Source organism: Quercus lobata, chromosome 1 (assembly GCF_001633185.2).
Source record: "Quercus lobata isolate SW786 chromosome 1, ValleyOak3.0 Primary Assembly, whole genome shotgun sequence".
Classification (NCBI taxonomy): domain Eukaryota; kingdom Viridiplantae; phylum Streptophyta; class Magnoliopsida; order Fagales; family Fagaceae; genus Quercus; species Quercus lobata.
In genome coordinates this window covers 22,760,216-22,774,216 of record NC_044904.1, presented here as the reverse complement: position 1 = coordinate 22,774,216, position 14,001 = coordinate 22,760,216, and the positions used below count along the sequence as shown (strand labels likewise).

Genomic DNA, 14,001 nt, shown 5'->3' with positions numbered 1-14,001 from the left:
TTATGTCAGCAATGTCATGCACGCCACATCATTTGACAAGTCAACACACTAACCCAGCACAGTTTAGACATGACCCAAACAAAATTTGGTTGATCCAATTCATGATCACATCAGCAGATTGAACTGAGCTTTTGAACTGGCTTAAACCATAGAGTTGAACTAAGCTAATTCGTGGGCTAAAGTTGAACTTGGCCAGGGTTATTATTTTGTTGTTGATGTCGCAAAAGCTTTAAGAAAACAAACATATTGTTTTCTAGATAAAAAGAAACCAACATATTAGCTTCTTAATGAAAATCTCAAATTCACAAAGTGATAGGTTTCTGGAATCCATCATAAAGAAGCAATAGACAAATGTCTGAAATCTATATATATATATATATATATATAACTGAAGCCTCTGAAACTCCCACAATTTTCCACGTCACCACTATTTTATTTTTATTTTTATTTTAAATTCTTTTTATTTTAGATTTTATATCTTATATATTTATTATTTCTCTTTAATATGTAATTATCTTATCAAGTGTTACAATAGTTTAGTTTAAGTAAAACTCTGTTAGATATATGTCTCAAGACCTCGAAAATTCTACTTCAACTAAAATTCTATAACAAAAATAATATATCCAAGTCAAACAATGTGGAAAAGCGGATTTAGTTATATTTGAAGCGAAGTTCCTCCCGAAGGGTCTCAAAAAGCAATCCTAATTTATACTTCCGGTTAATTGGCATGATCCAGTTTCTGACGTGATAAGTATATGGTGCAAGAGAGTAAATCTTTTGTATGCATGCGCATGCCCCGTATGTCAAAATAGAAATTGAAAGTAAAATACCTCATCAGTATATATATAAATATACTTTAGCAATACGTTTCAATATTTCACTATAATTTTTTTTTTTTTTTTAGAATGCACTATAAACTTTTTAGTTTGTGTTTTACAGCAATACATTTTAGTTAGTGTTTTACTTTATTTACTTTTTTATAACAGTTTTTAACTTTATCTCTCTCTCTCTCTCTCTCTCTCTCTATATATATATATATATAACCGAAATCTCTGAAACTCTTACAATTATTATTTTTGTTCAGTCCAAACTTAACAAGGAGTGAAACTCTATCTCTCTAACAAGTCCATTTAAACTCAAACTCATCATTATCATATTTTTTTTTAAACAAAATTATTTTTGTTTAATTCAAACTTAACAAGTAGTGCTATTTTTCTAACAAGTCCAAGTTAAACTCAAACTTAAACTCAAACGTTGTTAATTTATAAATTTTCCCAATACTAATTGAAATCTTAAATGTGAAGTTCAAAAGTTGTTAGAAAGATTGAGTCTATCTAAATCCCCAAACTTATCATATTCTACATGGCATATATATAGACCAGCAAGTGTCTCTCAACCTCACATGCTCAAAGGAAGGAGAAAAAACAATGGCAGAACATAGAATTGGGTATATTGGGGTTGTGACACCAAGCAGTAAGGGTAGTTCAATCAAAAGAATAATGGCGAATAAATCATTAACACTATAAAAGCTGAGTAGAGATATGAACTCTTCTTATGTTATTTTCTTCTCCTCTATTTTATTAAAAAAAAAAATTATTTTATGATTTTTCATGTATTTTTTAAAAAGTAATTTCCGTATATGAACCACCAAACTCTCTTTAGACTTTTTTTACAAGATAAAAAAGTTTGTAATAATTGAAATTATTCTTTTGAATGTAACTCATCTTTCTCTTATATTTCTCTATTGTTTAGCCATATATATTTTGTTTTGTTTCAATAATTCCTAAGCAGTGAATCATCTGATTCTTCAATATTTTTTAGTCTTTCAGAAGTTTTAATATCTGAATTTTTGAGTTATTTTTTTGCATTATCTGAAAGTGTAACACAAATTGAAGTCATACAAGAGCAAGTGGTGTAGTTTTTTAATCAATTTTAAATTTTATAAAATTATTTTAGTCTACCTTACAAATAGGTAGGTTCCCGTGTATAGCACGAGTTAGCGACTAGTTTTATTAATATAAAAAACTGAATTGCTTTTGGAGACTACAATGCTTTTAAATAGTAAAAGTAAAACCTAGGGCGGCAAGAAAACTTAAGGTGGCTAGAAAGAGTACAAAACCCTAATTTGACTAAACAACATTAAAGACACCTAAAATTAAGGAAATAATAACTGTAACCCTAAAAATCTAAAAATTACATAAAAGTACCAAAAATAAGAAATTACAAAAATTAATTGGGAGATTTTGTCCTACATTAGATCCTTCCACCTAGGAAAAACTCATCATCAAGTTGATAGATAAGATCAGAAATCTTCCTTCAATAGTGTACCATAAAATTTCTTCTCATTGACCTTCAATTTATTTGCAACATCAATCAACAAACACTTGATAATAAAACTAAAATTTTCGACTCCGAGAAAATCAACAAATCAACCGAAAACTAGGGACTATGGGTTATGGATTCATCCTAATATTTGACCTCAACTTGATCTTCCACAATATTCTCAATAGTTACCATCTCTTGATTTCTGTCATTACCCACAATCAACTCAATCTTCTTTTCTTTGACTTCTTCATAAAACTTTTGAAAATTGGCATCTTCAATTCTACAAATTGTTGCAAGTCTGGATCTTTTTCAACCACTTTAAAATTTTATTTTGAAATTGACTACATCTTGCCAACCCTCAAACCCTTTTCTTTTCTTGACACATGGACTTGGATGTGATAATTTTGGTTTTGTGGTTGTCATTTCATGTTTTTAACATATATTCTGTTAGGGTTTTAGACCCCAGTTGTCTCAGGCTTTATCAAATATCAACCAAATAATTAATTAAATTAATTATGCAATAGATCTTAATCAACCAAACATCAAACATTCACAAATCACATGAACACCAAGAATGATGACCCAAGAAAACTAAGGAGGACTTAACCTAAACAATCCTCAAGACAACATTTCACTAGTAAAATAGAAGTTTGTATAATAGACTTAACCCTAAATCTACTACTATCTCATGTAATACTTACTCACGTGACCACACGTAGCTCCGAATCCTCGAACTCTTCTATTGTGAAACTGTTGCATACAAACTCTCCAGTTTGTGACGTTGAGATCTCCACTCAAAGGTTTAGATCATCAATTGTGGTTGATTTGATGCAGCAACTTTCCTTTATAATTGAATTTGTTGTTTGCACAAGGTCTCCAGCTATAGCTTCAAAAAGGTTTGGAAAAACTCCAAATCTGTATACAAAACACTGCTCACTTGAATGTGTAAAAATGTGCTCTAGGGTTTTCATTTAAATATCCTTAAGTTCCATCAAAGACCTAGATCCAATAGTTGAGAAAGAAAGTGAGAATACATATCTACACAAATCTCGATCGGTCGACATTTGCATCTCGATTGATAGAGATAAGTGAGTCTTTTTTCTGAACTTATCTTTTCCATATTTCTTTAGTCATTATTTATGCAAAACTTCATTTGTCTTGTTCTAGAATAATTCTAGACTAAACCATTAGACAAAACTAAGTTCTAAAGGTTACAATTTACTCTTGATTGCCAACCTAAAAATATGGACTTTACATATTCCTTTTCATATGAATATGCAGATCTATAATTAACACTTGTATAATCTAGTATATCATAATAATCATGCAAAAACCATAAATCAACTAACACCTTTTTCATTCTTTGCTAAGAGCAAATTGGATGCTTACCTCAACGCTTTCTATCAATTTGAATTTCTTCCCACCATTCCTCTACTTCTCTATCCAATTTATTAGAAACAAGTTTGACATTTTCTTCGTCATAGATTTCCCAATAATCAAAATATTCTTCCACCTCAAGAGCTAATCAATAAAATCAAACTTACTCATCATCCCCATCAAAGAATGGAATGTTCTTGTATTTAGGAGTGTGCCTTGACTATATTGATAGGTGTTGTCATGGGAGCATTTCCTAGCTAGAGGGATAGCAACTGCTGGCTGTAGTTCGCGTAATACTTGCTAGACATAATCTTGCTAAAATTTTAGAAATATATTTTCTAAAAACAAGTCATTGTTAAGAGAAGGTTTGCTACCCAAAAAAGAAAATGTAGAATAGATTTGATCACAAGAATTCAAATAATGCTCTCAGTCTCATAGAGACAAGTCTTGAAAATTCCAAAGTACATAGAAATTGGAACTTAAAAATGACAAGAGCAAGAAATAAAAATAAAAATAAAATAAAAAAAATCAAGATAAAGCCTTAACATCAATAGTTCTCATCACAAACTAGAATTATAGATATTGGACAGGGAAAGATGGCAATCATTTGAAAGCACTCGGTGTAGATTACGACCGTTCACCCCAACTTAGCAAAATCATACGGCACGAGACAGTTGGAACCCACCTGAGAATTTCAAGCAAATACATTTACACAATCAAAGTCCCTTCGTGACAATGAATGCAACCAGAGCAGCTCCAATGGACATCAATATTCCATTTCCATGCCTCTTGAGACTCAGTGCTCTAGACTCATCCACTTTTGCAGCAACAGAAGGAGTGTCTGCATCTGCATCTGCATCTGCACCATTGTTCAAAGACTTAGGCTTTGACAATGTTGGTGCCGAGGCTGGTGCCTTATGCTTTGGCTTAGGATTAAAAATGTCAAGAGGAAGAAGCACTTGGTCCACTTGATAAATATCAAGCTGGCTATCCGAATACACAGTTCCACCCAACGTGGTATTAACAAGAACACTAGAGATGTTCACTTGGTTACCAGCAGTGGTCACGGTTAGTGGGAACTCACCAGCATCTCCGGCCTCTGTGGGCACTGGATTGCTCAGAGTTTGGAAATTTGAGAGAGTAACAACTGTGTTTAATATGTGAAATTGTACTAGTTGGGTCTTTTGTAGGTCGGACAAAGAGTTTATAGTGCCCGCTTTGAGGCTGGAAAATGCAGCATCAGTAGGAGCAAAGATGGTAAAGCCATTATTTGAATTGTTGAGCTGGCCGTATAATTGGTCAGACACTCCAGTACTTTTTAAGAGGCGGATAAAGACTGAGAACCCTCCAGCCTTTGCAAGGATTTTGGTGACATCGGGGACACCTTTCTTTGTGGGTGGGACCTTGGCAGACTGGACTGGGGCTGGGGCCTTGGCAGGCTGAACTACTGGTGGAGTGGCAGGCTGGACTGGAGCCTTTGCAGGCTGAACTGGTGCATTTGCTGGCTGGACTGGTGCTGCGGCAGGCTGGCCTAAAGTTGTGATGCAATGGAAGAGTAATACAAGTAAAATTGATAGGGAGAAGAAGAGAGCCTGTTTTGTCATCTTTGAAGTTCTTTTATTGTGGGGAGAACTGAATTTTAGTTGGGATGTTTTGAAATGCAAGAGTGGGGTTTGCACTTGCACTTGCAGGAGTGTTTGATATGTGTGGAAGGGAAGAGAGGGCTTTTATTGAGGCTGGGAGACATTGCAATTAGGTGAAGGGTACACTTCTAGTTACGAATTACCTTAGTGATTTGCAGATCATCTGTCTTGGAAAGGTGGAGGAATGTCTAGTTACAAAACCTTAACTCTTTGCAGCTTATCTTTCTTGGAAAGGTGCAGGAATGAAAGGATAAAGTGAGAGATCTTGTTGTTTTAGCAACTAGTTTGCTTGGGAAGGCAGGAAAAAGAGAGGGAATCTCTATTGTGTGTGCGGGAAAATATAGATTCTTGTCATATCTTTTGCTTTCACAATCACAGATAATTATTCTTGGCTATGAAACTCATTTGTTTGCCACAAGCTTATGAAGGAAGTTGAAAAGAAAAGATAGTAAACTCCTGTATCAAATTTGTTAGCTTGTTTTTGTTTATTCCTCAAACAGAGTAAAATTCAACACTTGTAATGGGCTGTCCTTTGAGTTAAAATTTTTGTTTCCAGTTATTAACGAGTAAAAATTTGAGATTCTAATCATTAATTAAGGTTCACGTCATTTCCAACTACATATCCAATTTTTTTTTTTTTTTTGGCTTTGATTAACGTGACAATTCCCAATCCTCAACTAGCTAGAATTCCCCATTTTTAATCAACCCAAATGTAAGTGCAATCAATTCTAATGCTTGTTTAGCAACGGGTTAATGAGCTTGCCAGAATTGGTTCCAATTGCAGACTGTAAACTTCCCAAATCCTGGACCTGGATAGTTTGGATTGGGTCACAAGGTTTGTGATAATATCATGATAAGGAAAGCATAGTAGGACACCGCATGATTATTGATTATTACATATTTCCTTCCTGTACCTTGTGGCTGTCGGAACTCTTTTTTTTTTTTTTCTTTTTCTTTTTTTTCCTTAAGCTTTTAATAAACTACCCTGTGATATATATTATTCGGTCATTGTCATTGGTGTGATCTGTCGGGATTCATGATGTGTAAACTCATGTACCTTTTAGGTGTCTTGTAATGGTCATTGTCATTGGCTTCTAGTTTGTGTTTTTTTTTTAACCATCAGTGGGGTAGAGGGAATTATCTTAGATTCTTTTATATGAAAAAAAAAAAGCAATGCTACTATCACAATTCTCATGTCTTCATCTAACTTCTAAATTCTAATCATTGTCTAATAAGTAATAAAACATAAAGGGGATGTTTCTCTCCCTTACCTAAAATCAAGAAAAAAAGTTTTTTTCCCAAAAGATTTGGATAGCTTTCTTCCTTGACACTAGGTGACAATTCAAAAAACCATGTGCATATGGTTTACTCACGCTACTTATTTAAAATTCACTATCTGTGATTATATAAGTCTTGTGACTTGGGAAAAAATTTTATTTTCTTATGACTTACATGGATTGTATATGTTGGGTTATTTGGACCCCCGTTGTATATTATGCTGTGGAATTAATCAATTTAGTCCAATTATGTCAATTAAATACTTTTGTTTTAGCCAATTAAAACATATCGACCTTATGGCATGTGGTGTCACCAATCCAATTCAATTAATCACACAAGAGCCAACGATATGGTGATAAAGTGAAAAATCGCGGAAAACTATCTAAAGGAAAAATCACCATAGGGGGAAACCATCCCCAAATGAACAATCCACTAATAATTATTTATATAGGAGACTTTCAATAAGGCTAAAAAAAGCCAACAACTTCAAAATTATTATTATTATTTTTTTTTTTTTTTGGCTGATGAGACCAACAACTTCAATTAAATCACCTCAGCAAAAATGAATCCACGATTTTCAATTGCTCTTCAATCAATCAAATATTAGTCGAAGGTCAATCAAACATCAATTAAACAGTATTCAAACGAAAGTACAAATTTAAGGTTCTTCATTCTTTTGCATTGCCTCTTGGACACTTGATCTTGAACTAATGATTCTTCAATACAAACTCAATTAAGATTACATTGTCATGGAATTTGTCAACTCTAAACTTAACAATATAATTAAAAGTAGGTAAAAATACATTGTTGGTCCTAAAGTTTATACATTGAATGCTTTTAATATGCCTAATATTTCTTTCTTTCTTTTTCTTTTTTTCTTTTTTTTTTTTTTTTGGAGAAACAATGCCTAATATTTCAAATGAGAGATTTTATGCAGTGGACCTTCTGGTAATGGTGCAGTAAAATATTGCAGTAGAACAAAAATTGAAAGGGAAATAATTGAGAAAGTGAAGAAGAATGTTGACTGGTTCGAGGGAGTCACTCTCCAAGAATGTAGAGAAGGAACATGGAGAAGAAGAGGAAACAAATTGTAGTCTTATTTCTTGTTTTCTCTCAAAGGTCAATCACAAGTATTTAAGCTAGCCTCACATTTACAACTGCCAATAGGGAGCCAGATTTATTAACTAATTCCCCAATAGTCCAGCTGTACAATTAACCCCACTACTAACTAACTAATGCTCTATTAGTGGAGAGTGGAGACAAATCACTTGAGCTTCATTACAATACCCCTCCTCTTAAAGCACCTTGCCCACAAGGTGGGGATATTGCTGCTGGAGATTATGCAAAAGCTCCCAAGTTGCATCTTCAATAAGAGTGTCTTGCTAGTGAACCAAGACCTCAGTGACAGCTCGATTGTGAATTTTCTTCATTCTTCTCTGGAGAATAGTTTCTGGTTCAGGGCAAAGAACACCCTCAGCATCCACTGGAGGTAGCGTTGGTATAGGTTTAACTTGAGCTCCCAACTTAGGTTTCAAACAAGAAACATGGAAAATAGGATGAAGTCTTGAACTAGTGGGCAAATTCAGCTTATAAGCAACCTGGCCAATCCTTTGGAGAATCTGGAATGGCCCATAGAATCTTGGAGAAAGCTTGAGATTAGTCCTAGTAACCAAGGATTTCTGTCAATACGGGAGGAGTCGTAAGAATACCTAATCTCCCACTTGGAACTCTCTATCAGTTCTATGCTTGTCAGCTTGAGATTTGATTCTCTCTTGAGCTGCAACTAGGTTGTGTTTAAGTAAAGCCAATGCTGTTGTTCTGGACTTTAGGTGGACATCAACTGCTTCTAGCCTTGAGGTACCAGGTATATACTGCAGTAATGTTGGAGGAGAATAGCCATAAAGAGCTTCAAAAGGGCTGGTTTTGGTAGAAGTGTGGAAATTAGTATTATATCAAAACTCAACCAAAGCCAACCAAGAGGACCACTGTTTGGGTTGTTTCCCTGCATAGCATCTAAGATAGTGTTCTAGGCCTTTATTGACCACCTCAGTTTGTCCATCAATTTATGGATGATAAGCTGAGAACAAGGCCAAGGTAGTACCTTGTAACTTGAAGAGTTCAGCCCAAAAATGGCTAATGAATGTGGGATCCCTATCACTGACAATTGATTTGTGTATGCCATGGAGTTTGATGACATGTTGCAAAAATAAGAAAGCTACTTTGGCAACAGTATAGGGGTGAGAAAGGGGAATGAAATGAGCATATTTAGTAAGTCTATCCACCACAACAAAAATGACATCAAAGTGATGAGACTTTGGGAATCCTTCAATAAAATCCATAGAAATGTTTGCCCAAGGTTGCTCAGGAATAGGCAGTGGTTGCAAGAGTCCCATGGGAGCCAAGTTCTCTACCTTTTTTCTCTGACATGTGTCACATTCCTTCACATGCTTCTTACTGTCTTTTTTCATTCCCTTCCAAAAGAACTCTCTCTTAGCTCTTTGATAGGTTTTCTCAAAGCCTGAATGACCAACAAAGGGGCTATCATGAATATAATGCAGTACCCTGGACTTTAAAGGAGAATTTTGGCCTAAAACCACTCTGTCCTTATACACTAAGACATTGCCATTGTAGGAATAAGCTTGGAAACTAGAATTTCCATTTTGGATGCCTTGAATGATCTTGTTTAGATCTGGATCAATAGCATAGGACTGCTATAATTCATCTAACCAGGACAATTGTGGAAAGGAAAGTAAAAACATGGTTGTTTGAGGTGGATCTTCTTTTCTAGATAAAGCATCAGCTACTTGATTATCCATCCCCTTTTTATACTCAACTTGGAAGATGTATCCCATTAGCTTAGCTATCCATTTCTGTTGAGCTGGAGTGCCAACTTTCTGATCTAATAAGAACTTCAAGGATTGTTGATCAGTTTTAATGAGGAAGGGTTTGCCCAATAAGTAAGGCCTCCATTTTTTTACAGCCACTACTAAAGCTAGAAGCTCTTTTTCATAGGTATATAAATGAATATTCTTGCCTTTCAGAGCTTAACTATGATAAGCTATGGGTCTACCTTCTTGCACCAAGACAGCTCCCAAACCATGACCACTAGCATCACATTCTATAAGAAATGTTTTTGAAAAATCAGGTAAGGCCAGAACTGAGGGACTAGCCACCGCTGTCTTAAGTTGTTCAAAGGAGTATTGAGTAGCGGCATCCCAATGAAAAGCATCCTTTCGTAAGAGGTCAGTCAAAGGGCTAGCTAGTTGGCCATAACCCTTAATAAACTTTCTATATTATCCTGTCAAGCCAAGAAAACCCTTCAAAGACTTGAGTGAAGTAGGAGCAGGCCAATTGAGCATAGCTTCAGTCTTCTTTGAATCAATTCGTACCCCTTCTCCAAAAATAATATGCCCTAAATATTCAACTTCCTCACAGCCAAAGTGACATTTGGATTGTTTTGCATAGAGTTGATTCTATTGCAAAACTTCTAGTACCTATTGAAGATGCAGTAGATGGGCTTCTAAACAAGTACTATAAACCAAGATATCGTCAAAACATACCAAGACAAATTTTCTTAAAAATGGTTTAAAAACTGCATTCATTAAGCTTTGAAAGGTGGATGGGGCATTGGTAAGTCCAAAGGGCATTACTAAGAATTCATAATGACCCTCATGTGTTCTAAATACTGTCTTATGAATATCCGATTCTTTCATTCTAATTTGATGATAGCCAGACCTTAAATCTAACTTAGAAAAAATTTTAGCACCACATAGCTCATCTAAAAGTTCATCTACAACAGGAATAGGAAACTTATCTTTCACTGTTTCCTTGTTGAGAGCTTTGTAATCGATGCACGTCCTCCAGGAACCATCTGCCTTTCTGTCCAAGAGCACAGGTGAAGAACATGGACTCTTACTAGGCCTTATTGCCCCTATCTCCAGCAAGTCTTTTACAATTTTCTCTATTTCATTCTTCTGATAAAAAGGATATCTATAAGGTCTGACATTGATAGGTTGAGTGCCCTCTTTGAGCACTATTTGGTGCTCATGCCCCTTGCTTGGTGGTAATTCTTTGGAGTGTTAAACACAAAATTAAATTGTTGCAACAACTCTTTCAAGGCTGAATTGGTTTGAGGTTGATCTTGAGGTGAATCCAGCATCATGACTTGGAGTATCAGACCTTTCTTAGGAGAGTTCTTGAAGAATTCATCCCCTTCTTGGAAGCTAGGCCCTTTTGATTGCACCCCTCTTAGTAGAATCTGTTGCCCTTCATATAGAAATCTCATAATAAGGTTCTGGAAATCCCATTGAATCAAGCCCAAAGTTCTAAGCCAATGTATTCCTAATACCACATCATAACCATCCATAGCTAGAGAATACAAATCAACTTGGAACACATGCCCTTGCATTTTTATCATTACCCCATGACAGATTCCCTCACTTCTTATCACGGACCCATCTGCAATCTTAACTTCCAAAACCGATGATTGCTTCGTTAAAGTAGCCTTGGACACAATAGTTGGATCAATAAAATTGTGATTACTACCAGTATCAAGAAGAATAGTCACCCTTACTCCCTTTATAAACCCTATTAATCTCATGGTTCCCGGATTTGGGCTTCCTAAGAGGGCATATAAAGATATTTCAGGGTAAGCAATAGGATTTTCTTCCTTCCCCCCACCTGTTGTTTCTATTGTGTCTAATTCCTTTAATGGTACCCCTAGCTGAACCTCTTCGTTGGGAACTGTTTCCATGAGAAAAAGTTCTAGACTAGTTTTACATCTATGGCTTGAATTCCATTTCTCTTCACAGTAATAACACAACCCCTTTTTCCTTCTTTCTTCCATCTGTGCAGGGCTAATTTTCTGGATGGCTACTCTAGCCTTGGGATCTGGTTTAGGTAGACCAAGAATGGAAGACTTAGCTTGAGAGCCCACTTCCATGCTTGTTTTAAACAAAGCCCTTCTAGTGCTAATCCAATATTCTTCTTGAATTTTAGCCAACCCAAAAGCTTGATGCAAGGATGTGGGATTTAGCATCCTAATAGGTAATCTAATCTCATCCCTCAACCCACTTAAGAAGCAACTCAATTTATGTGGTTCAGATAACCCTTTAATTCTATTAGAAATGACCTCAAATTGTGACTTATACTGCAACACAGTGGAAGTTTGTTTAAGTTTGGTAAGGCATTCCATTGGATCATCATATGCACTTGGACCAAATCTAGTATGGAGTAATTTTAGAAAAGATTCTCATCCATCAAAATCATGCTCAGCATCTTGAAACCAAACTAAGGCTGGGCCTTCCATATAATAGGAAGCCATGAGAATTCTCTCATGATTAGGGATCTCATAGTACTTAAAGTACTGATTTGCCTTATAAATCCATCCAAATTTAGGAAATTCTAATCTTACTTGCTTAGGGATTGGAATCTTACCTCCATTAGATACAGAAGATTCGACTCTGTTATTGTTGTCGAGAGGCCTGGTGGGCAAAACTGCTCAAATTTCCTTGACAGCTTCAGACAATTGGGCCAGCTGCTGTGTAATGATCTCCATGGATTTTTGGTGTTGATCTTGCTGTAGCTTAACCCAAAAAATTGTATCCGAAAGTTGGGAATACCTTGTATTAGGACCATCAGCCATTGTAAGATCGAAACTGCTCTGATACCAATTGCAGTGGACCTTCTGGTAATAGTGCAATAAAATAGTGCAGTAGAACAGAAATTGAAAGGGAAATAATGGAGAAAGTGAAGAAGAATGTTGACTGGTTCGAGGGAGTCACCCTCCAAGAACATAGAGAAGGAACATGGAGAAGTAAAGGAAACAAATTGTAGTCTTATTTCTGGTTTTCCCTCAAAGGTCAATCACAAGTATTTAAGCTAGGCTCACCTTTACAACTGCCAATAGGGAGCCAGATTTAGTAACTAATTCCCCAATAGTCCAGCTGTACAATTAACCCCACTACTAACTAACTAATACTCTATTAGTGGAGAGTGGAGACAAACCACTTGAGCTTCATTACATTTTAGACCTTAAAATTTAACATATGAGTTTTGTTGGTCATTCTGTCTATTTTCATGTCTTTCTAATAACTAATAGAACAATGAAGTCGATTATTTTTAATGATATGACATTAATTTTTTATTAAAAAAATATAATGTGTGTAAATGAAAGCCAGTTTAAAGTTATATTTTATAAATACATAAATAAAAATTGTGTAAAAAATAAATGCATTTAATTGGATTTAAAAAGTTTAAAAAAAAAAAATTATATCTCAGACATAACTTGTCTTGGCATTGGTGTAGACATTAAATATTAGAGGGCTGAGGGGACCTAGAAGTTGAAAAATTAAAAAAAATAAAATAAAATAATAATAATAATAATAATAATAATAAAGGTAAGAAAGAGTTTAGAGATTCTTATACCATCTCACATAATAGCTCCACAATCTTATTCTAACTCTTATTTTTTCAGTCAATTAAAATATTAAAATAAAATAAAACAAGATTATGTGGCTTGTTTCTCTTGTTGCTACTAAAATTAAGATCTTGAAGAAATTCATATTTTCTGTTTTACACTACACTTAGGAGATTGACACGTAATAGTTTTTTTTTTTTTTTTTTTTTTGGAAGTTGTTATCATTGGCAAAGACCTACCGCACATTTTTCATGTCACAGTCTCTCTCTCTCCCATTTTCAGGCCATTGCAAGAATATATAAGTTTCTTCCCAAATTGCTTTCATTCTTTTCCCCAAATTTTTGTCTTCTTAATTTTCAATTAATATTTTTTGTTTAGGGAAAAAATCTTAATTCTCATTCATATTTGATTTCAGTTGTATACTGCATGTAAAACTAAGTTGAAATATTTATACATTCTCTTAAAGAAAAGATGTTGACAATTTAGAAAGTAATGAGATTTGGGATTATGATACTCAAACCTCAATTTCCAAAGAGATGTTTTCTTTTTTCTTTTTTATACAAGATAAAAATTCTACTCTAGTCTAATCTAAGTATATATGTGTATGAAACTCCCTCCTAGAGACTTGAACCTCGGCCCTTACCCCCGTCTCACATCCCACAAGTATTTATACTTATAGAATGACCATCATATCAAGAATGTGCGGTAGTCAAAGAAGACTTTTCTAATCTCAAAGGGATATTATTGAGAATTTCAATTTAGATTTGATTCTTGATTGTTTTAGTTATCAATAACAAGTTAAACCACAATTTTAACTAGGGATATTTAGATTTTGTATTTTTATTTCCTTTTATACCAGCCTACATAGTACCTCCATGAAAATTGATTTGAATGTTGTGGTAAATTAACTGCTTTGAATAAGAATTGAATTAATTGATTAATTTTCGTTTTTTTTTTATA

The 14,001-nt window shown here is 34.6% G+C and overlaps 2 protein-coding genes across 2 annotated transcripts; both read right to left on the bottom strand.

Moving 5' to 3' along the window:
- Window positions 1–4,418: 4,418 nt before the first annotated feature.
- LOC115950981 (fasciclin-like arabinogalactan protein 12) lies at window positions 4,419–5,306 on the bottom strand. Its single transcript, XM_031068274.1, has one exon. The coding sequence runs from the start codon at window positions 5,304–5,306 to the stop codon at window positions 4,419–4,421; it is 888 nt and encodes a 295-aa protein (XP_030924134.1).
- Window positions 5,307–8,005: 2,699 nt separating this feature from the next.
- LOC115950972 (uncharacterized protein K02A2.6-like) lies at window positions 8,006–11,565 on the bottom strand. Its single transcript, XM_031068261.1, has 4 exons — window positions 10,803–11,565; window positions 10,184–10,692; window positions 8,345–8,494; window positions 8,006–8,242 (listed from the first exon to the last, which is right to left on the bottom strand). Exons 1-4 carry the CDS (start codon window positions 11,563–11,565, stop codon window positions 8,006–8,008), a joined length of 1,659 nt encoding a protein of 552 aa, XP_030924121.1.
- Window positions 11,566–14,001: the final 2,436 nt, after the last annotated feature.